The sequence below is a fragment of the Gymnoscopelus microlampas genome, assembly GCF_963454915.1.
Source record: "Gymnoscopelus microlampas genome assembly, chromosome: 6".
Taxonomy (NCBI): Eukaryota; Metazoa; Chordata; class Actinopteri; order Myctophiformes; family Myctophidae; genus Gymnoscopelus; species Gymnoscopelus microlampas.
In genome coordinates, this window is record NC_139943.1 from 41,813,653 (window position 1) to 41,837,224 (window position 23,572).

The 23,572-nt window shown below is 42.7% G+C and overlaps 1 protein-coding gene across 2 annotated transcripts in view; it reads right to left on the reverse strand.

Moving 5' to 3' along the window:
- The window catches only part of mctp2a (multiple C2 domains, transmembrane 2a), a 65,124-nt gene that overhangs the window by 35,892 nt on the left and 5,660 nt on the right, over nt 1-23,572 (reverse strand). The window contains exons 4-18 of one of the 2 annotated variants that reach the window (XM_084060660.1): nt 22,503-22,559; nt 22,311-22,398; nt 18,772-18,914; nt 18,024-18,100; nt 17,783-17,897; nt 17,589-17,611; nt 12,499-12,709; nt 11,292-11,422; nt 10,098-10,281; nt 9,201-9,294; nt 8,478-8,580; nt 8,285-8,387; nt 7,645-7,746; nt 7,449-7,523; nt 7,013-7,132 (exon numbers count right to left, since the gene is read on the reverse strand). In XM_084060660.1, the coding sequence (XP_083916786.1) occupies nt 7,013-7,132; nt 7,449-7,523; nt 7,645-7,746; nt 8,285-8,387; nt 8,478-8,580; nt 9,201-9,294; nt 10,098-10,281; nt 11,292-11,422; nt 12,499-12,709; nt 17,589-17,611; nt 17,783-17,897; nt 18,024-18,100; nt 18,772-18,914; nt 22,311-22,398; nt 22,503-22,559 (1,626 nt within the window). Of the gene's footprint in view, nt 1-7,012; nt 7,133-7,448; nt 7,524-7,644; nt 7,747-8,284; nt 8,388-8,477; nt 8,581-9,200; nt 9,295-10,097; nt 10,282-11,291; nt 11,423-12,498; nt 12,710-17,587; nt 17,612-17,782; nt 17,898-18,023; nt 18,101-18,771; nt 18,915-22,310; nt 22,399-22,502; nt 22,560-23,572 lie in introns of both variants that reach the window. The other variant, XM_084060661.1, reaches the window with a different exon arrangement.

Below are 23,572 nucleotides of genomic sequence, written 5' to 3' on the forward strand. Positions count from 1 at the left end.
TGGCTGTGGCTGCCCTCGGAGTGGGCAGAGGCACTAGTGTGTGTGTGTGTGTGTGTGTGTGTGTGTGTGTGTGTAGTGGCATGGCCCTAGGCATGTAATGACAGTCGAAGCCCTGCGTTGGCTATTGTTTTCCTTCTTTCCCGCCGCGGTTCAGGACCTCTCCTTTTTACTATCAATCAGAGGAAGTCTTCGTGGTGATTCGCGGTGTCTCCGTGCACCTCCGTCGCCGACTCGCCGCCGACAATATCATAAATCGCCGGAAACGAGAACTTTTCACTTTCGCTCGACTCTCTTTTAACGGCCGATGAGTGGGTGATAAACACAATGGCTGAATCACTCTCTCTCTCTCTCTCTCTCTCTCTCTCTCTCTGCAGAGGCACGTCTCGCCACACGCAACCCTTCGACATTTGTGTGGTTTCCGAAGCGAAACCTCTCGTCTCAGAGTCAGACAAAGCAGGGCACTTCAACTCCTCTGTTACTGTCTGCCGTTTAAAAATAACAACTGGTATATGCTGCCTTCTCATCTCGAAAAAAAAAACAGGGGAAAAGAGAGCCTTTTCATGAGAGGAGAGCTACGGCGTGACAAAGCAGTCTGCGTTAGTCATCACTTTCTATGACACCATCATGCTGTATTTATTTGATCCTATGCTGATGATGATGTGTCATTTCCACTCCGTCTCTTACGGATATAGTTTGTCTCACTCAGAGAGGCTGACCCCTGGACAACCATTACTGCTCACTGTTCACTCATCTAAAGAAGGGGGGGGGCCTGCCAAAATGACATGAAAACTGACAAAACATTTGCACAATCCCATCAGAGCAAAACCCGGCGTTAATTTAACTGAAAATGGACTCACACACTCTGTACTGGATCCTGTTGAAATGCACCAATGAGTGCAGTGCTGGAAGAACCACTCAAATGTTTTACTTAAGTAAAAGTATCGATACTGCAATGTAGAAGTACTCCGTTGCAAGTAAAAGTCCCGAATTAAAAAATGTACATGAGTAAAAGTACAAAAGTATTGGTATCAAAATGTACGTACTGTAAAAGTACCAAAAGTAAAAGTACTAAAATGTTTGAAATGTTTGTTTTGCATTGCGACGCGTTGTGAGCTTGTAGATCTGCTACTTTCAAATAGCCTAGGTATAAAACAGGGCTAAAGTGGTTAATGTATGTTTTATAACGTAATCATTTATATCTGCAAAGTAACAAGTAACCAAAGTTTTCAAATAATTGTAGTGGAGTAAAAGTACACTATTTGCCTCTGAGATGTAGTGGAGTAGAAGTAGAAGTATTGAAAATGACTCTAGTAAAGTCAAAGTACCTCAAAATTGTACTTAAGTACAGTACTTGAGTAAATGTACTTAGTTACATTACACCACTGAATAAGTGTTCATTTTTATTAGCCTGGTAAAGCCCCTCCCTCCGGAAAATCTCATTTCCATTTGATTTCAGGAGTGAGTCTGGCCTGAAGGCTTGTCTGGGCGTTTCTAGCCCGTTCACCAAATGGACGAGCCTATCAGCGTCGTCGCTCATCGTTCTGTGATTGACAGCGACAGTTGGCCAATCAGGTGGCGAGATCGAGTGAGCCCGAATGGGACCGAGTGCAGCCGACAAAAATGGAACGATCCGCCATTGTTTTCTGTAGGCAGTTCAACTTTTTACTTTCGGGTTTAAAAACGCTCTCAAACTTATTTTTGGAGGCACAAAATTTAATTTTAAGATATCGTTTGGATAGAATTTAGTTGTTTAACTTCATATATGTGGTCAATTAATCATGACAGAGCCTATTTAAAAATACAAATTTAGAGAACCGGCAGGGGCGGGCAGTGACACGCATGTATCCGAATAAGGCAACCTATTTTGGGCATGGCCGTCTCAAAAGTCCCGTTGCGTCACATTAGCTCTGGAGGTGGTAAAAATGAACTGCTGATTGGCTGAAGGGGAACAACGATCATTGGCTGAAGGGGTTGTCAGTCAACGGTATTACTCCCGCCCAACTCCAGCCCACAGCCAATATTGCAGAATGGGCGTTCAGGCCAGACTCACTCCTGAAATCAAATGGAAATGAGATTTCCGGAGGGAGGGTTTACCAGGCTACATTTTTATAGGGTCCATTACAGAGTGTGGTCTAACGGTTAAATCCACACTCTGGATTTTTGGGACGGCCGCTAAGTGACAGCAATGAATATCACCACGTCGCGTGAGAGAGGGGGGGGGCTTCCCCTTCTAGAACTGTGTTTGTGCGCCGCGATCCCTAAAAAAACAGCAGGTGGAAGCAAGAGAAGTGGAAATGAAAGATTAGAGCGTGGTGCCACCATGCCACCACACACACACACACAGTCACACAGTCGCCCGCGGAGGATCTAATTATAGGGTGGGGGCCAGGAGGACGGCGCAATCCCGCTGACCTGTCACCTGTCAGCCCTGCCTATCCGCCTGCTGTCCGGCGAGTCTCTCTCTCTCTCTCTCTCTCTCCTATCTGCCTCCTAACACACTCTCTCCCTCGCCCAAACCCCGCCGTCAACCCGCTCCTTTTCCCCCAAGCTCTAAAACTTTCTTTCTTCCCCCCCACCCAAGATAGCAGTGGTGTTAAAGTAACTAAGTACATTTACTCAGGTACTTGTACTTAAGTACAGTTTTTGAGGTGCTTGAGGTGCTGGAGTATTTCCCCAATTGTCTCTATACTTTTACTTCTACTCCACTGCATCTCAGAGGCAAATATTGTACTTTTACTCCACTACAATTATTTGAAAAACTTTAGTTACTTTGCAGATATAAATGATTACATTATAAAACACACATTAACCACTTTAGCCCTATTTTATACATAGGCTATTTGAAAATAGCAGATCTACAAGCTCACAACGCGTCGTGAGCTTGTAGATATGCTATTTTCAAACATTTTAGTACTTTTACTTTCGGTACTTTTAAGTACATTTGGATACCAATACTGTTGTACTTTCACTCAAGCAAATTCCGAAATTCTGGACGTTTACCTGTAACAGAGTATACTTCTAACATTGCAGTATTGATACTTTTACTTAAAAAGTAAAAACACTCGAGTATACTTTCTCCACCACCGCCAAGATAGCAAGGGAGTCCTCCTTCCGACTCCTGCTATCCCTTAGACAATCACACGCATTGTTCTCCACCTTCCTGTCTGTGGGTCCGTCTGTCTGCCAGCCTCTAGCCCTAGCCCTAGCCTTGTCTGTGTGTGTGTGTGTGTGTGTGTGTGTGTGTGTGTGTGTGTGTGTGTGCCCGGGCTGTCGTAAAAAAAAGGCTGTGATACATGGAACCTGGCCCATGCACCGCCTGAGGGGATTTGCACCTCCAGGATCAGTGAGAGAGAGAGAAAGGGCTTATAGAGAGAATACACACACCCAGGTATGAATTGCATGTCACCCCCCGACACGGAGCTAGACGAAGGGGAAGAAAGAGAAAGGCTGGTGGTGAAAGGCGAGTTTCTTCACACGCACACACACACCCTGTCTGTGACCGTTTCCTCAACCCTGACATGCCGCTGCCAGGAGCTTTCATGGCGAGTGCATGCTCTTAACCCGTTAAGGCCCGGGAACGCATCTTTACAGTATGTGTAACCACTTAGAAACGTTATTTTTGTACTCTGGTCTATTCAAAAATAGCAGACATACAAGCTCATAGCGCGGCACCGAGTGCCGCGCTATGAGCTTGTAGATCTGCTATTTTTTTTTTATCGTGTTAGATCTGTGCAAATCTTTGAATATCTGCGAATTTCTTTAACTCAAATCTTTGCTTCTGGGGGGGTCCCTGGAACAACATACTTTGACATGGGGGTCCGTGGCCCAAATACACATAATTTTGGGGGTCCTTGACATGAAAAAGTGTGAGAACCACATTAGAGCAACATAAGTTTTTTCAAAAGAAAACTGTTAGGATTTAGAACACATTTGTACAGTCCCCCAGAAGTAAAGATTTGAGTTACAAATGTTCGCTTTAAATATATATTCAAAGATTTGCACACGTTTTCACGATCTTTCAAAAAAATAGCCAAATAAGTCTTAAAAAATGACACACAGACAGACGCGTTCCCGGTCTCAACGGGTTAATCATGACATTACATGCGCCTCTCGAGGAGGGGGGAGTGAGGGAGGATTCACGGGGTGAAATAAAGATTATTTAAGCTTAAGGCCCTTAGATCACATGCCCTCATTAAAAAAACAGCTAAACAGAGACATTTAAACAAGGTTCAAGTCTCCGAGGCAAACTGTCACTCCCTCCGCGTCCGGGGAAGCAAGGCGAATGTGATCCTCCTTACACCATCCCCCGGGTTAGGAGGGCTTTGCTAAGGAGTCAGATGTACAAATGCCCGGGTCCCAGCCCTTCAGATGCACTCTAATGTCATCAGAGCCGACAGAGAGCCAAGTGGGGGTTAGATTTAAGGGATAAAAGCAAATCTATCGCGTACACATACAGTAGGGATGAACTAACACAGAAGGTAGCCATTGTTTTGTTTTTTTGTTTCGCGTACTGTAAAGCCGGACTGATACTGTGTATCGGTCTGTCTTTTTTTGATGACATTGGTATTGTCAGTTACTGTAGTATGTGTCCCAATTGTTTAACCCATAGGCCCGAGGTTCCAATTCTGCAAAATGTCTTCTAAATCCTAACAGTTTTCTGAAAAACGTTATGATTCTATATCAGTGGTTTTCAAACTTTTTCATGTCATGGACCCCCAAAATGATATGTGTTTGGCCGCAGACCCCCATCTCAAAATATTTTGTTTCAGGGACCCCCAGAAGCAAAGATTTGAGTTAAAAATGTTCGCTTTAAAACAATATATATTCAAAGGTTTGCATACATTTTCAGTTTTTTTCAAAAATAGCAGATCTACAAGCTTGTAGATCTGTTATTTTTGAATAGCCAAAGTGTAAAAAAAAGCTTTTTAGCTCAAATCAAAAAGTGACACAGATGCGTTCCAGGTCTTAATTAAGCCCTACTTAATAATAATTGGTGGGCAATGACTCTGCAAAATCGGGATTGATATCAGACCTGTGGGGGAAATATTTAATGCCAATATTATTTTGTAACTATTTAAACCTTGTATTGGGGTTGCTTGGCTCCACAGAAGGGGTCCTGCCATAAGCCCTGCTGCTGTCATTTTACGATAAGAGTCCGAGTGAACAGCCGTTTCCATACATTGTCAACTCAACCTGTCAGCGTAACCTTTGCTGTTGTGTGTCTGTAGCTTGCCTAGAGTACATATAGAACAGGGGTTGGCAACTTTGATGATGGAGGGCCACTATATTTCCACACTCACTCCAGAGGGCCACATTCCATATAATGTCGGGCCACACAATGTCACACAAAAGTACGCGACGCGTTTTGAGCGTGTAGATCTGCTATTTTTGCTATTTTTGAATTGGAATCCAGATTATTCTTTGCTATTTTTGAATTGGAATCATGAAAAGTAACAGTTTTTATTTAATTTCAAATGCATTTAGTTAACATTATGTTAACTTTATGAACTTAAATACAAATACATTGGACATAAAAAAGACAATAGAATTTTAATTAAGCAATATTACACGAGAGGGTGTGCTTTACCGTCATTATTGGCACGACAGTGATGCGGTCAGGAACGAGGCGCCAGCCGAGTTCCGCCAGCATCACTGAAGTGCCAATAATGTAAGGTAAAGCACACCCTCGAGTGTAATATTGCGATTATACAACAGTTACCAACAAAACACATCCAAATATATTCATATTGTGGGGCAATTAATAATAAAAATGTTTCGCTATTGTCCGTTTCCCTGTAAAGAGAAGAGTTTTTGACTGAGAGACATTAAATAGTCCCTGTAGCAGTGCTTTGAGTTTGAGGCACCGTCTCATGACTCTCATCAACACAGCTGAGCTATCAATGCTTGCGCAGTGGAATGAATTCCAGTAGGCTATATGCTCCGTCGTACGACCGTGTCACGCGGCCAAAATAACTGATCTACAAGCTGACAACGCGTCGCGATGGCGACGCGTTGTGAACTTGTAGATCGGCTATTTTGGCCGCGTGACACGGTCGTACGACGGAGCATATAGCCTACTGGACTGTTAACGAAATGGGAGTCATTTTACTTTACACAGGAGGATATTTATAACCTTCTAACCATTGATCAACCGTAAATCCACCAAATTAACAACATAGTCCATTTTGCATAGCTGTTTGTTCTCCGGTGGCGGCGGTGGGTCAGGCTACTGTCTGTTTGTTTTCCTACCGTGGGACAGAGTGACTTCACAGCACAGCTGTACCATATAATGGTCTAATCAGGTGCGGACTGGACTGCACTGCGGAGTGATTTATTAATGTGATTAGGCCCGTGCTATGATGCTGGTTTGAAGCACGGCTAGAAAGCTATTTCAACCAATCAGATTGCTTGGTCGGAACTACCTGTTGTATAATACTAGTCATTAAGCTACTAATATAGACTGAAGTAATTAAAGCGGGTCATGTTTGCATGTTTGGAATTGTAACAGCTGAAATCAATAATATATCATGATTCCGATATTAACCTAAGGGCCGCATTAAGTGAAGGTGGGGGCCGCATGTGGCCCCCGGGCCGTCAGTTGCCCATGTATGATATAGAATATGACCGTTCAAGGGCAGTTTCTCTGTGTATAAGGAGTGTCTGACATTGCTCCTTAAGGTGTGCTTTTGCCCTGCTGGGGGGCTTTCTTGCCCTCTGGGGCTTTACTGGACAGAGAGAACACTGCCGGAGAGTGTTTGCGTTTCCTGCTGTTGGACTTCACAATGAACTTTGCTCTTATACTTCACCCTGATATGAAATATAATTTTTCCATAACAGACCCGAAACACTGGCATGAGTGAGAGAGAAAAACGCCTGAACCTAAAGATGCTCTGCACCGTCTAATTCACACACTCAAATGAAAGTGGTAAAACCAAGGCTTCAGTGAAATGGGACAAAACTTGCTTGCCCCAAGGCTTAAAAGGGAGTTCATTAACGTGAGGCAATGACTTACCAGAAAGGCTATTAGACTCCGTTGCGTGCTCTCCCATTGAAAAAGGCTTTTAATGTACTGTAACGTGTACAGCACTGCCGTGGTGATTTTGCGAACCCGATATATATTCTGGGCGAGGACCTAATGGGGACATAATCAGAAACAAAAACGTTGGTTAGAATTTGATCCTGGACATAACGTTTATGAGTTTGCAATCAAGGTTGATTCAGCTTTACTAAGACCTTATTTGCTAATGTGGGGATTGATGTTTCAATTAAACTAATTAGTTTGACTATGAACCAATCAGAAGTCCAACCACGTGCGTCTTTGTTGTGGTTGTTTTATTAGCTGGGATACGAGTGGTGCAGTAAGTCTGTTTTTTCCCTCTCTGCTTTCCCTGAACTGTATATGAGCATTGCGCAAAGAATGACTAACATTTTAAAATGAAACAACTCACTTTCTTGGCGAATTTAGGGATTTCCTCTGTGTATTTCTCCTCCTTTGGCCCGAAACTTTTGACACCTGCTCTGACCTGAGAAATACATGATAAAAGAAATGAAATCACTAATGAATTATAGCCTGCAGGGCAAATTATTGTATTCATTTATTCTGCAAGCGTCAGAGACGTTCGTCCAAAACTGTTTCATCCTTACTTTGTTGTAGATAACGTCCAGCACCAGTGTGATGGTCCCTTTGGAGGCCCTCACCAAGCCGTCTTTCTTCAACTGCCGACATATCTGCTGTCCATTCTGAACCTTTTGCCATAATAAAAATACATCCATTAACAACCCATTAAGACCTGGAACGCATCTGTGTCATTTTTTGATTTGAGCTAAAAAGCATTATTTTACACTTTGGGCAAAATAGCAGATATACAAGCTCATAGCGCGGTGCCGCGCTATGAGCTTGTAGATCATAGCTTGTTGATATATTTATATTATTTTAAAGCGAACATTTGTAACTCAAATATTTGCTTCGGGGGGGTCCCTGAAACAAAATATTTTGAGATGGGGGTCGGCGGCCAAATACATATGATTTTGGGGGTCCTTGACATGAAAAGGTTTGAGAACCACTGATACAGAAACATATGTTTTTCAGAAAACTGTTTCGGATTTAGAAGACATTAGTAAGAATCGGCCTCAGGTCTTAATGGCTTTTAACACCAGATGATCCTTGTTTATACTTATATAAGAAGATAAATGAGTTATGGAAATGAGCTGGCTGGACCTTTATATGAAGTAAAACCATGCTACCACAATGCTGCTGATTTTGAGGATCACAAAATGAACTTACGGTGAGTAACGGAATGGACACTTTCCCCAAAAGGCTTGGGGCTTTGTCTGTGTTGTCGTCAAAGACGAGCAGTTCCACCACATCGTGGATGTCCTTTATTGGGCTACAACGGCAGGTAAATGCATAGATTATGAATTATGAATTAAGAATCAAAAACAAAAACAAAATGGTCACTGAAAGCTCTACTACTCACAACGTGAAGACTTTGTTCCATTCCGGATTGAGTGTCTTAGGTATCATCTGCGTCTGAAGTCTGCTGTTACCAAGCTCAAGCACACAGAAGGGGTCACTTTTACCTGGAAATACAATGTGACTATTAAATGTATGGCTATGGTCACAGCTGCTCCCACTACAGTGTACCTGTTGTTATGTAGAGCAGTGGTTTTCAACCTTTTTCATATAAAAGTACCATTATTTATTCGGCATTTGAGTCACGGAACCACCTTTTGATGAGATTTAACCTCTCAGAACCCAAAACTTTTAGAATATTTTGTTATCGTTGGGATAAGATTTTATCCACAATTCCATGCGGTATTGACGTTGGTACCATAGGAGAGAGATGACAGGCAAACGATCAAAATAACAATTCTTCTACATTCTCTTAATTGTGTAGACCTCTTGTAAATTAAGTAATGCAGATAATTTACAATCATTTTACTCTTGAGAGCGTAAAATGAAACCAAATGGACCCGTAAGGGTCCATTTGGTTTCATTTTACGCTCTCAAGAGTTAAAGATCTACAAGGGTCCATTTGGTTACTTCCATCATTTAGCTGGGGACCACCTAGAACCTCCTCAAGGACCACTGGTGGTCCCCGTACCACAGGTTGAAAAAACACTGATGTAGAGTGCCGTCATTATGTAGAGAGAGGTTTTATCAACACAGTGTACTGATGTTACATAGAATACTTCATTACCATTGAGGTCTGCGGCCGTGAGATCTGTTGCCCTTATGACCTTGACTTGAAGGAAGCCAACCTCCGCCATACCTCTGTGTGAGTTCTTCAAGCTCTGTGGAAAGAAATACAGCGTCATCCGCATTAGTCAAAACTGTTTTTGTGTAAAGATAAGACTTTAAAGGTAGGGTAAGTGATATTTTTGGGTTAAAACAAAAAGTATTTTGTTAAAAGGTTAAAGCACTATATTCTGATAGTAATCATTGCTATAGAGTGTTTGTTCAGTAACAGATGTCTCCCCGTCTCTCCAGCTCTTTAATAAAAAGAAAGTACAGTACATTTTCCGGTAGGTGTCAAAATCCCAGCCAATCAGGAGAAAGTACCCATTTTTAAGCTTCATTTTTATAGTGTTCCAGTTCCAATTTTGCCTGCTCATTTCTTAGTGTCATCACTTTCAATTTCACTTGTTTAATATATATCCTGATTGAGTTCTCTATCCTGATTGGATAAAATTGGAAATGAAACTGAAACTGAAACAAAAATGCATTTTCTGTTTTATAAAGAGCTGGGGAGACAAGGAGACTCCTTTTACTGAACAAACACTCTATAGCAATGAGTACTATCACAATATAGAGCTATTTAACACTTATTTTAACCAAAGAAAATCACTTACCCTACCTTTAAATCAAATCTAATTTAGATCAAATTTGTATTCTATTTTCACCATGGGAACGTGTGCCAGAATCGCATGACTACAGTATTACTCAGATAAATCCATCATCAAATCAACTTTATCAGCTTAAAAATGTATTCCCTCACCGTGAAACACTAGCATGGCTGGATTCATGGGCTCTTCATGGGCGTTGATGGGATGAAATTGTTTTGATATATTATTATTATTACCGAAAAAAAACTCACATATTTCTCCACAATAGTGTCCTTCTCATCAGGTTGTTCCAAAGGAGCTGCGTTCATGTCAGAGATGGAGACTCCGCTGCAGGGTTTCTGGGTGACCAGAAACACCAGCCTGCCCCCTTGATCCAACACGTGGGTGAAGACCTGCCTCTCATTGACCGGCCGGTTTGAGAGGTCACTCTCAAACCTTGACATGCATTGTCACAAATTAACCAATTTAGCACTATATATATATAAACAGTACTTCATCGCACAACAAATATCTACAAGCTCGCAATGTACCGTGACGCGTTGTGAGCTTGTAAATTGCCATGTTTTGCTATTTTTGAAATGTTTGGTAAAAAGAAAATTTAGATTTGCAAAACAAAGAAACGCCAGGGTGAAATGTGTAGTTCAACCCCAAAATGATTTCTTTCCTATCAATTACTCACCCCATGAAGGCCTTGTATAAATGGAGAATTGTTTGGTGCATTTCTAAGCCAATGTTCAAATATTTGATGAATTGAAGTAAATAGGAGACCAAGGTAGAACTATGTTAAAAAAAATATTTATAAACTAGAAAACAACTCTCCTCACTGCTGTCCTGTTTGGATTGCAAGATCACAGTGTGACATGCTGGGCCTAGCCGCGCTGTACACGTAAACATTCTGGAGAGTTCATTTACAATTCTACAACTGTGCAGTGGTGGAAAAAGTACTCAAATGTTTTACTTAAGTAAAAGTATCAATACTGCAATGTAGAAGTACTCCGTTACAAGTTAAAGTCCGGAATTAAATATTTACTTGAGTAAAAGTACAAAAGTATTGGCATCAAAATGTACTTAAAGTACCAAAAGTAAAAGTACTAAAATGTTTGAAAATAGCCGATCTACAAGCTCACAACGCGTCGCGAAGCGACGCGTTGTGAGCTTGTAGATCGGCTATTTTCAAATAGCCTATAGGTATAAAATAGGGCTGAAGTGGTTAATGTATGTTTCATTATATCATAGTTTATATCTGAAAAGTAACTAGTAAATAAAGTTTTCAAGTAAATGTAGTGGAGTAAAAGTGAAAGTATTGGCAATTGGAAAAATAAGTAAAGTACAAATACCTCAAAATTGTACTTAAGTAAATGTACTTAGTTACTTTCCACCACTGCAACTGTGAAATATAAAATTCTAAATTCTACATTTAAGACAATTGCCAAAGAGACACTTACGTGCCCCATGACTCTTCACATTTCCTGCCTCTCTTAGAGAACACCTCCACCTGCAGCGGCTCCTGGTTGTCTTCATAATGGTTGAAGTCAAACTGCTCTCTCCACTGGGGGTTGGCCTGGATGCACAGGTTCTAAGGGTGGTGTAAAGGTGCTAATTTAGAAGCTTGTACGTACAGCAACATGGATACATGTTTTACAGAACGACCCACCCACACACACACACACACACACACCGACACAACCACACACCCACGCACGTCAATGCGATGTCAGCTTTAATGCATTGTCAGGGGCTGAGCAGCAACTACATGACAGGTGGATTAAGTCTTCATTCAGTCCAAACCAGAATGAGGCAGGAGGAGAGGAGAGGAGAGGGAGAGGTTGGCTTCTCGTGCGTATACGTTTGTAAGTGCGTGCGCGAGCGCGCGCGCGCGTGCCTGCATGTGTACACCTCTGTAGCCACACTGGGATTGTAAACACTGACAGCTTCCAATTAGAATCAGCTTTGTTCAACAAACAAACAAGCAGAGAGGAAGGCAGCGAGGTTTACAAAGAAATGACACAAGAACACAAGACAAGTGCGCTGTGTGGAATCATCGGGGGGGGTAGTGGGGGGGTAGGGGTGTGTGTGAGGGAGGGAGGGGGGGGGTGGGGGGGGCAACAAGTAGAGGTAGATGAGCAGGGGCATGCTGCTGGGTATGCAAATGAAGGCAATGGAGCCGCCCGGCTACCTGAAGCAAGCAGCACACAGGGAGAAAGAGAGCGAGTGGCAGCCATGCCTAGTCTAATGAGCTGCCTCTGCCATGGCCCAGTGAGCCAAGGTGGAGGTGAGCCACTGACAGGCACCTGCTGAGAGAGGAGAGAGAGGAGAGAGAGAGAGAGAGAGAGAGAGAAACAGAGATAGAGAGAGAGAGAGAGATAGAGGGAAATTCCAGAGAAGATATGAGAAAAGAAAGGGGAGCACGAGGAAACAAAAAGGGAGGGGGTGCACTGCACAGGAAAAAATCACCCAGACCCCCGTAATGGGTTCCACTTTTACACTCTCAGTAAAATGTAAAGGGTGATTTATACTCGGGTGCAACGCCGATGTCACGCAAACTAAGTATAACGGGGGGCTTTACGCTGCGGCTGGGGCTCTCTCTGCGTTTGCAGGAGAAACATTGTAGGAGAGAGAACGTGGTATTAAGATCCAGGCAGGCCAACCAACCTTGCTCCTGTACTTTTGATCCCCCAGCCGGAAGCGGACGTGGATGTCGGCGTCGCCGCCGTGGTGCGGCAGGTCCTGTCCTTCCACCAAGGTGATGCTGAACACCCGGGTCCACACGTGGTTCTTCATCAGCTGATTCCTCTCGGCCGCTGAACGTTGGCCCTGGGTCTGGACCTGGTTCTGCTGCTGCTGGGGGCCACCCTGAGGCTTGGAAAAGAGAAAGGAAATACACACGGTCGTTTTTTTTGTGTTTTTCTGTGTGTGTGTGTGTGTTGGAGCTTTCTGAGCTTTCCTACTCTGTTTACCTGCTCCTGCCTCTGTGTGCCTGCTGGCACCTCATCACATCCACAGAGTGCATGAAAGTAGGACAAGGGGTCTACTCTATAACCCATTAAAGACCGGGACACGCATCCGTGTGTCGTTTTTTTAGATGTCTTTGGGGCTATTCAAAAATAGCAGATATACAAGCTCATAGCGCGACACCGAGTGCTGTGCTACGAGCTTGTAGATCTGCTATTTTTGAAAAAAATCGTGAAAATTCGTGGCAAAATCTTGAATCATGTATTTTTTTTAAAGCGAACATTTGTCAAATAATTAGTTCCAGGTGCTTGCTCCTCATGCATCGAAGGAGGCATGAGCTTCAGCTTGGGCTCTCCCTAGGCTGGCAGAGGGAGAGTAGCGCCCGGGATTACATTGTGCAATTGGCACTGGGTGAAAAAAAATATGGGTTACAAAATCGTGGGATAAAAATTTAGTAGAAAAAAAATATTTTGTTCCAGGAACCCCCAGGTACAAAGATTTGAGTTACAAATGTCTGCAAAAAAAGATTAAAAAATCCCCAAAAATGACACACAGATGCGTTCCCGGTCTCAAAGAGATAAAGCCCCATCTCAGTTGGAGCACATTAGCACATCTCTACTGACAGGCAAAGCCACGCCATAGTGTAGAGGCTCTCCTGGAGAGAGAGAGAGAGAGAGAGAGAGAGAGAGAGAGAGAGAGAGTGGGGAAAGAGAGGGACGTCACGGACCAGCCAGATGTCCCTGGCTGTGACAGTCCCACTCATCACAGCCTCCCAGACAGAGTGTGGGGAGGCAGGACACTTGGCATACTGCAGGAGAGACAGCAGGCTGCATGTGAGTAATGATGCAAAACCACATAGCTCTCTCATCAGCAAATTATGCATGTATGTATGTATGTATGCGTGTATATATATATAATTTATATATACACACACACACACACACACACACATATATATATACATACAGTATATAGTGTATATATTCATATATGTATGGCCCAGCATATATAGCCACTATGTTTACTGTATGTTGGTGGCAACCAAAGCCACCAATAAAAAATAAAGATTTTTTTTTAACCCATTAAAAAGGCCGCATCTAAAAACATTCAAAATCCTAACAATTTTTCGGGAAAAAATATAAAAACATAATTTTCACGATTTTTCAAAAATAGCAGATCTACAAGCTCATAGCGCGGCACTCGGTGCCGCGCTATGAGCTTGTAGATCTGCTATTTTTGAATAGCCAATGAAATCTAAAGTGACACAGATGCGTTCCAGGTATCAACGGGTTAAATTATTAAAACATTTTAATTATATATCTATAACCATAACCTAACCCCGAAATAAAGTAACAAAAAACTGGGGGGGAAAAGTACCAAAATCCACCCCAAAAAAACGTTCATGTGTCCGTTGCCTGTGGGGGGGGCTGAGCCCCCAACCTAGTAGAGACCTATAGCACCGCCCCTGGTTGGTGGATTCTTCCAATTACAATTTAGCCAGAAGATAAATGTTTCGCAGAAAGAAAGACAAAAACAAAACAAGTTTTTTTTCATTTTTTTGTGTGTATTTTCTTATCTAAAGAATGAAGCTGTGAATCTAAACAACAATGTTCTACACACACACACACACACACACACACACACACACACACACACACACACACACACACACACACACACACACACACACACACACACACACACAGTCTGGTATCAAGGACATGGAGGCCCTGCAAATAATCCAGCACTCCTGCCGCGTGTCACAGATCGAGGGAGTGAGAGAGAGAGAGCGAGAGAGCCTTGATACGTTTCCATGTGTCGGGCGGGAGTTCCCGCGAGGCCGTGCGGGGCGGTTGATAGGCCAGGGCTGTAAAAACAAACAGCGGAGGGGTTGTGTAGGGCTGACTGTAATTAAAGAGCAGGGCCGTAATCTGCTCTAGCCTCTCTTTGATTGCCCGGGTTCCTTCAGTTGCCCCCCCCCCCCCCGGCATGGCTTCAAACAAGCCCTGCTCTACGACTCCCCTGCCACCCCCTCCTCCTCCTCCTCCTTCTCGCGCCACGGGGTCGCAACCCGCACTGCCACCCAATCCGGAGGGGATCAAAGCACATCTCAGGGACCCGAATTAACCCGTTGAGACCGGGAACGCATCTGTGTGTCATTTTCAGATTTCTTGGGCTATTCAAAAATAGCAGATATACAAGCTCATAAGTGCCGCGCTATGAGCTTGTAGATCTGTTATTTTTGAAAAATCATGAAAAGTTGTGCAAATATTTGAATAATTTTCTTTTTTTTTGCGGACATTTGTAACTCAAATCTTTGCTTCTGGGGTTCCTGGTACTAAATATTTCACAAATGTTCGCTTTAAAAGATGTATAATCCCAGATTTTGCCACAAATTTTCACGATTTTTCAAAAATAGCAGATCTACAAGCTCATAGCGCGGCACTCGGTGCCGCGCTATGAGCTTGTATATCTGCTATTTTTGAATAGCCCAAAGAAATCTAAAAATGACACAGAGATGCGTTCCCGGTCTTAACGGGTTAACATGGAATACCACAGGCACAGCCCTATAAATATCCCCCCCCCACCCCCCCCCTCTTTTTTCAAAAGAAGAGAGGAACAGAGGGAGTGGAGGAGAGCGATATAACGCAGGCCCCAGCCAAGTCATCCCAAGTGTTTATCTTGGACACATTTCTATCTCGGCGGCCAATAAAACAATTCCACTTAACTGTAAGTGGCCCCTAAAGAGAATCTATTCCTGGGTCCTAAAAGGGGCTGTGCGATTGCTTCCATATGGTGGGACAGCATGGGGACGAGCAGAGGGGGAAAGATGAGCTCAGACCCCGGGTCCATTTGGCTGGTACCTCAGCTCTGTCCGTCCACAGCTGTGATATTACATCCTAACATCTGGGTTATTGCCCGCGCTATGCCTGAGAATTATCAGGCCTTGCCGATCTTAGGAGGCATTCCCGCGCACACTGGCAACGTGCCTCAAAACAAGCCACAGCACTACCCCCCCCACCCCACACACACACACACACACACACGCACACACACACACACACACACACACACACACACGCCACCCTCCCACATGATGGGCCCCCCTCCTTGGTTGTGAAACACTATCACACCGCAGAGGTTTTTTTTTACTCGGGCACTTTCCGTTCCATATCTTGGTGGTGGGGGTATAACATGGTACACAAAGCAACAAATCCTGAGTGTTAATTAAAACTCGGAGAGAGCACAAGTGTAACCAAATGGACCCCTACAAGTCCATTTGGTCACATTTGTACACATTTTGTACACTGAGTTACAAGTGGATACATTGACGCTGTGGATTTTACTGTGTAGGGAGAGAACATTATATTTCGGTGTGTGTGTGTGTGTGTGTGGGGGGGGGGGGGGTTGGAGTAGAGTTGTGTGAGAAGTGTGTATTCACCACCTCCAGAATAGGTGTTAAACGCAAATAAGAAATTGTACGTTTATCAAAAAGGACAAAAAAAGAAAAGAAAAGGGAAAAATAGTGAGGCGGGCAGCGGGAGGGAGGGAGGGAGGGAGGGAGGGGCGAAGTTAGCATCGTAACATTGTTAAATTAGCGACTGTGATTTCGGCAGCAGCAGAACGTCGTGAAAACGTGTGGAGTCCCATCACACCCCTCTCCGTCTCTCCCTCCGAGTCCCTTTGGCCATCTGTAGAGGATAACCTACAACGTGTTTGAAAATTGCTTCATCCCCACCCCCCCTCCCTCCCTCCGTCTAACCCACTAAGACCTGGAACGCATCTGTGTCACTTTTTGATTTGAGCTAAAAAAGCATCATTTTACACTTTTGGCTATTCAAAAATAGCAGATCTACAAGCTCGTAGCGCGGCACCGAGTGCCGCGCTACGAGCTTGTAGATCTGCTATTTTTGAAAAATCGTGAAAATTTGTGCAAATCTTTCAATATATATTGTTTTAAAGCGAACATTTAACTCAAATCTTTGCTTCTGGGGGGGTCCCTGGAACAATATATTTTGAGATGGGGGTCGGCGGCCAAATACATATCATTTTGGGGGTCCTTGACATGAAAAGGTTTGGGATTTAGAAGACATTTGTAGAATCAGCTTCAGGTCTTAATGGGCTAATATCAAACTGAGATTGTCTACCGGTCCATCAAGAGACTGAGACACAGTGGCAGATGTAGCGACTGTATAGGTGTGAACATAAACCCACGGATACAACAATGATTGCCGTGTGAGCCCCCAAACAGTAACACAGCCCCTCCATCTTTACTCAGAACATAATTACTGAGCTACAATATACTACTGAATACAATTCTATTTCCTCCATGTAATACCCAATACTGTGGCGTTATAGTAAGGGCTTCTCTATTATTATTTATTTGTTTGCTCCTTCATGAATTCCGTCAATATGATTATTTTGACAAACTTTTTGATCACTATATAATAATGTTCCAACGCATTTTTTGTTCAGTAAACGATATGCCACAAAATGCAATATGCATCGCGACAAAAGGGTTTTTCTGTTAAACCACAAAAGAAATAGATTGCATTGAAATCAAGGTTACCCACAAAAAGCCTCTGAGTCCTCCCAGGCATAACACCTCATTCTTTGTTGCTCTATAGTACAGTGATCTACTGCCCCCTAGTGCCCATAACCAGGAAAAGGTCCCAGAGAATAATAGCGTGTTCAGACATTGCTGGTCAAAAACAATCCTAGTTCCACTTCAAATGAAACAAGTACATTCCAAAGCTTAGTTGGAGATAATGATAATAAAAACACACACCTTGTTCTTCTTTACTGGCCACCTCTGCAAGTCAAACAGAAGAAATCTAATCAGTACAAACAAACATTTTATGTAAAAAAAAAAATGTTTGTGGCAAACACAAAAAAAAAGAGAATCCTAATTTGGAGTGTAAAAATGAGTTCAACTTACATACTCTGTGCCGTGTGTGATAACAGTGAAACATATGGTTCTTACCGGACTTCTTTTTATGGTGGCATCCCTGAACATTATGCAGACGTCGACGATAATGACCCCCATGTCGTTCTCTTTGCTTTTAGGATCAGCCAAGGGCAGCTCCATCTGTATGGTTCTGTATGGCAGAGAGACAACAAGAATCAGTACGATGGTACTTTGTTATATGGATATCGCAATACTAAAGTAATGCATTAACCATGTATAATAATATGTCACAAATCTGTATAAACGCACAACTCACTTGTACAATTCAAGATCCTTGAGGGTGATAGTTGTTGAGCCCATGAATTCATCAGTGGTGCGGTTTTTATCGTAGACCTGTGACAAAAAAAACATGATTCATTTTTTGATTTGAGCTAAAAAGCATTATTTTACCCTTTGGCTATTCGAAAATAGCAGATCTACAAGCTCGTAGCGCGGCACCGAGTGCCGCGCTACGAGCTTGTAGATCTGCTATTTTTGAAAAATCCTGAACATGTGTGCAAATCTTTGAATATATATTGTTTTAAAGCGAACATTTTTAACTCAGATCTTTGCTTCTGGGGGGGGGGTCCCTGGAACAAAACATTTAGGGTCGGCGGCCAAATACATGTATATAATTTTGGGGGTCCTTGACATGAAAAAGTTTGAGAACCACTGATATAGAAACATACGTTTTTTTTTCCAGAATACTGTTGGGATTTAGCAGACATTCATAGAATAGCCCTCAGGTCTTAATGGGTTAAGAGAGAAGTACGCTGTATGATGCTGTTATTTTATTCTATACTGCAGTGACACTGCGGCCACTTGACTTGCACCCATTTGTAACCCAGATAGTGTACAAATGTAACCAAATGGACGCTTATGGCTTCATAGTGAACATGTTCACTATCAGAGTTGATAAATTAACAGGACTTTGCAGTGAACGACACTGCGCTGCCGTTCAAGCTGAGGCCGCGCCGATCATTTTGGGACAAGTCGACAGGAGGGGTCTACTGTACTGTACGTACCCGGACCTCCACCACATGCTCTCTGTCGCGTAGCGGGTGGGAGAAGGACTCGTTCCACCGCGGGTTCAGGTTTTTGTACACCACTTTGCTTTTGTAGAACTGCTTTCCTTCCAGTTTGAATTTGACATAAGGATCGCTGGTCCCTGGAATGACAACATCACAGAGAGAGAGAGCAGCACAATGAGACACAAACGGTCATTAATGTGGAGGTGTTAGGTTAACGTGCATCCACAGGGTAAGAAACTTGCACGGTGGAAACTATGGTGCTAATGGTTTTTTATCTCCTTTAATTTCACACAGAACGTATTATCACACACACACATACACACGCACACACACAGTCACACACACACCCTTCCCCCATACTGTTTAAATCAAAGGGCTGCTGTGTGAGGGACAGAAATATGCGGGGAGGAGGTGCGCCCCCACATCTATTGGCAAAAAAACAGAGGGGATGTAGCTGTTTAATTGTGAACGGCGGAGAAACATTCGCCAGCATGAGGCGACCAGCAAACCAGAATCCAGAAGCAACCAGTGTTAATCTCCCAAGCCTGTTAAGAAAGTCTGTCTGCGAGCAGGGTGGGGGTACGGGACGTCTTTGTCTCTTGCCATGGCATGCAGATTGGCCAAAAAAAAAAAAAAAAAAAAAAATGAAAGCCAGTTCCCCATGCCTTCATTTGTATGGGGGAATAAAGGCGTGCTTGAGAGGAGCCTGCAGGGAGGCTTGAATCACATGACAAAGGCCCTGTGGGGATGGGCTGTCAGGCCTGTCAGCTCCCCACTCCAAATGAACATCTCGCAAAAAGGCAGGCAGGACCCACAGCAGCTCCGCCCTGCCAGCCTGTGACAGGGAAACCTCCAGGCAACTTGACAGGAGGAGAATGTGGCAGCTAGCGACGACGGAGAGAGAGAGAGAGAGAGAAAAAGCTCTCTGGCCATGACTGAGAACGGTGACGATGGAAATTAACCCGCTGAGACCGGGAACGCATGTAATTTTTTAGTGTCATTTTGGAAAGTAATTTTTTAGTGTCATTTTTTCATTTTCAAGTGTCATCTTTTAGATTTATTTTGGCTATTCAAAAAATAGCAGATCTAGAAGCTCATAGCACGGCACCGAGTGCCGCGCTATGAGCTTGTAGATCTGCTATTTTTTGAAAAATCTTGGAACATTTTTGTGCAAATCTTTGAATATTATATTCTTTAAAGCGAACATGTGTAACTCAAATCTTTGCTTCTGGGGGGGGGGGGGGGCTGGAACAAAATATTTTGAGATGGGGGGTCCGTAGGCCAAATACAAAAGTTTGGGAACCACCGATTATAGCAACATACGTTTAAAAAATAACAAAAAACTGTACAAAAGGCATTTTGTAGAATCCCCCCAGAAGCAAAATCTTTGTCACGATTCTTCAAAAAATAGCAGATATGCTACAAGCTTGTAGATCTGCTATTTTTTGAATAGCCCAAAGAAATCTAGAAAATGACACACAGATGCGTTCCCGGTCTTAATGGGTTAATGGGGAGGGGGGGGGACAAAAAGCGAGATGGGGGGGCTCGGTGGCGGCGTGGGTCCTTTCAGAATTTGTAATGACAATGTATGGCATCGGTGGGTGTTTGGCACGGTGTTGATTGTTGGGCAAACAGTGGAGAGAGGACAGGGGGGGGCGTGTGTGTGGGGATTGCATCATCACAGTGCCATCGTCGTGTCAGGGGGAAAAGTAAGGTCTCAACTAGCGGAGGGAGAGAGCAGCTATAGGGCACAGAGAGGAGACTGAACCCGTGACAGGGATTTTACTGCAGCCAACAGACAGAAAACACACTGGTACATTATTTAGAGAGCATCATGTATTCCTCATTGCTCTTTATAGGTCCTGCTCAAGCACTGTTAGAGAATAAAGCCTAGACACTGCCTTCTAGTTTAGGTTCAGTGAGGTTCATTAAAATAAACTGATTTAGTTTTAAAATGCATATATATATATACATATAAACCATCATTCTTAACCTACAATTATCAACACGTTGAAATGTTTTATCGTCAAGGTGCTAATAGGCTAAAAATGCCAGCCTGTACTGGCCACATGCTTCTCCCCTTATGCTGCAATACCATTTATGGACACTTGAGGTCGCTATTATCAAAAAGTACAACCTATATGGGGTTTAAAGAGGGTAAGCGAGAAGGCCATGAAGAAAGAAACTGATGGAGGTTTGTGTTTGTTGCATTCCAGTAATGCCTGTGTTTGGCACCTGCACACACAGCATCTTGCACAGTTCATTTTGAGGTTGTAGGTCTCGTATTGGATTCACTCCCCCATAATAAGACGAATAAGTGTTCAAACTACACATTTACTACAGTGGTATTTTATGATAAAAAAAAATATATATATTTTTGAAAACAGCAAACAATCTTTAAGTGAAACCTGTACTTGTGGGTTGTAGAAGGCAATAACAAAAAGGCATGCCTCCATTTAACCTACACATACCACAAGTTATGACTTGTTGAAAACATTTATAAGAATAAATAAATGGACATCTCTTGCACAAGGTGGTGTATTATTATTATTACACTTGTAGGCTGTTTTTGGCGAGGAACACCGCCGTACGGAATAGCATGAAACAGGCTTCATGGTATGGTTAGCAGGAAATGTAAGCACGACCATGACTGTTGGCATGAAATTATTTCTTCCTGTCTGACTGCATACCTGGGTTGTTTAGTAGTGAACAACACAGGCCCACAACTAAACAGCAATGTTTTTTTTATTGTTATTGCAAACGCTGTCGCCAAACTTGTGTGAGGTGTGTACCGTCCTGTACACGTAACCTTCTTTAGCAAGGCGTGCTAACTGTATATTCAGTCAGTGTCGTATGCACTATGCACGACTGACTTTTGCTCTGGCTGGAAGCCAACACAGCAAGAGCCTAAAGATATGTATATCATTTATATACTGTATAAACAAGTTAATTCGGTTGACCGCCGGAGCCCCCAGGGGTCTATACACAGCCCCCCCCCCCCATTTTCCTTTTCACAGCATGTTCAGTTAACTTATTGTTGCCGAATGTTTGCCTATTATGACATGGCCAGAATAAGGATGCTAGGGTTCGTGTTGTAATCCAAACACTTTCCTTAACCCATAATTTTTAGATTTGAGCTAAGAAAGCATTATTTTACACTTTGGCTATTCAAAAATAGCAGATATACAAGCTCATAGCGCGGCACCGAGTGCCGCGCAATGAGCTTGTAAATCTGCTATTTTTGAAAAATCTTGAAAATGTGTGCAAATCTTTGAATATATTGTTTTAAAGCGAACATTTTTAACTCAAATCTTTGCTTCTGGGGGTCCCTGGAACAAAATATTTTGAGATGGGGGTCCGCGGTCAAATACATATAATTTTTAGGGTCTTTGACATGAAAAAGTTCGAGCACCACTGATATAGAAACATACGTTTTTTCAGAATACTGTTAGGATTTAGAAGAGATTTGTAGAATAGGCTTCAGGTCTTAAAAGGGTTAAGACACATCGCGCAATCATCATCTCTCGACCTACCAGAGCGCTTGTCTCTGATGACCAGATTCCTTCCCTCCTTCAGGTCGATGTTGAGGCGATATCTCTGCAGTGGGAGGGGCATTGGGACCTGTGGCAGAGGACAAATCGTATTAATTCGACTTCATTACCGTAGAACGTGCAGCTCCGCCTATTCCCATGAACACCGCAGCACTTTCAGTACTCAGTACTCACGGAGCCGTCTGCCGGATCCAGAATGGCATCGTCGAAGGTATCACCCTGCTCACTGATCTGATGTAGAAAAGGATCGTTGGCATAATATTTTACAATGTTGTATATTAACCCATTAAGACCTGGAACTGTGTCATTTTTAGATTTGAGCTAAAAAGCATTATTTTACACTTTGGGCTATTCAAAAATATCAGATATACAAGCTCATAGCGCGGCACCGAGTGCCGCGCTACGAGCTTGTAGATCTGCTATTTTTGAAAAATCGTGAAAATGTGTGCAAATCTTTGAATATATATATTTTTAAAGCGAACATTTTTAACTCAAATCTTTGCTTCTGGGGGTCCCTGGAACAACATATTTTGATGGGGGTCCGCGGCCAAATACATATCATTTTGGGGGTCCTTGACATGAAAAAGTTTATGAAGTTGCTAAACCGGTATGAAGTTGCTAAACAGCTGTGTTCACGTTTAATACAGCTTACTATAACAACAGCTTACTTATCAACAAATCAGGACATGTTATTATTCTATGGGACCAAATGAGAAGAGGGATTATTGTTCAACCTTAACTGGCACACTGCTCCACTATAACCGGTTCCGCCGGTTCCAGAACATTTAAACAATATGGGGTGCAATGGGGTTAGGTTTCACATCATGGGCTCGGTTTACGTGTATCCTCACCAAAACTCTGATGGTTTGACGTTATACCAGGAAAAATCTAGCTACAATTACATCAGGAATATGTTTATGATTAAAAGGTTTATATTTGGGAATGAATCCACCACTGGCTAGTGAAAAGTAACGTAAACCCTAATTAGAAAACCTCACACATTTACATGTTTTATAATGTTTCTAAGCAACTAAGCCTTATTGTCTACATGATGAATACATTTGGCAAAAATATATTTTGGACCCAATGCATACTTACTTTCAAGTATATTTTAGATGAAAATATATATTCTCCTAGACAAAAGTTTTCAAAATATATATTGTTTTGTATTTTTGAAACTTCTTCTTATATTTTTGTTATCAATTCAAAATACGCTAAATGCCACATGTCACTCACAATTTATT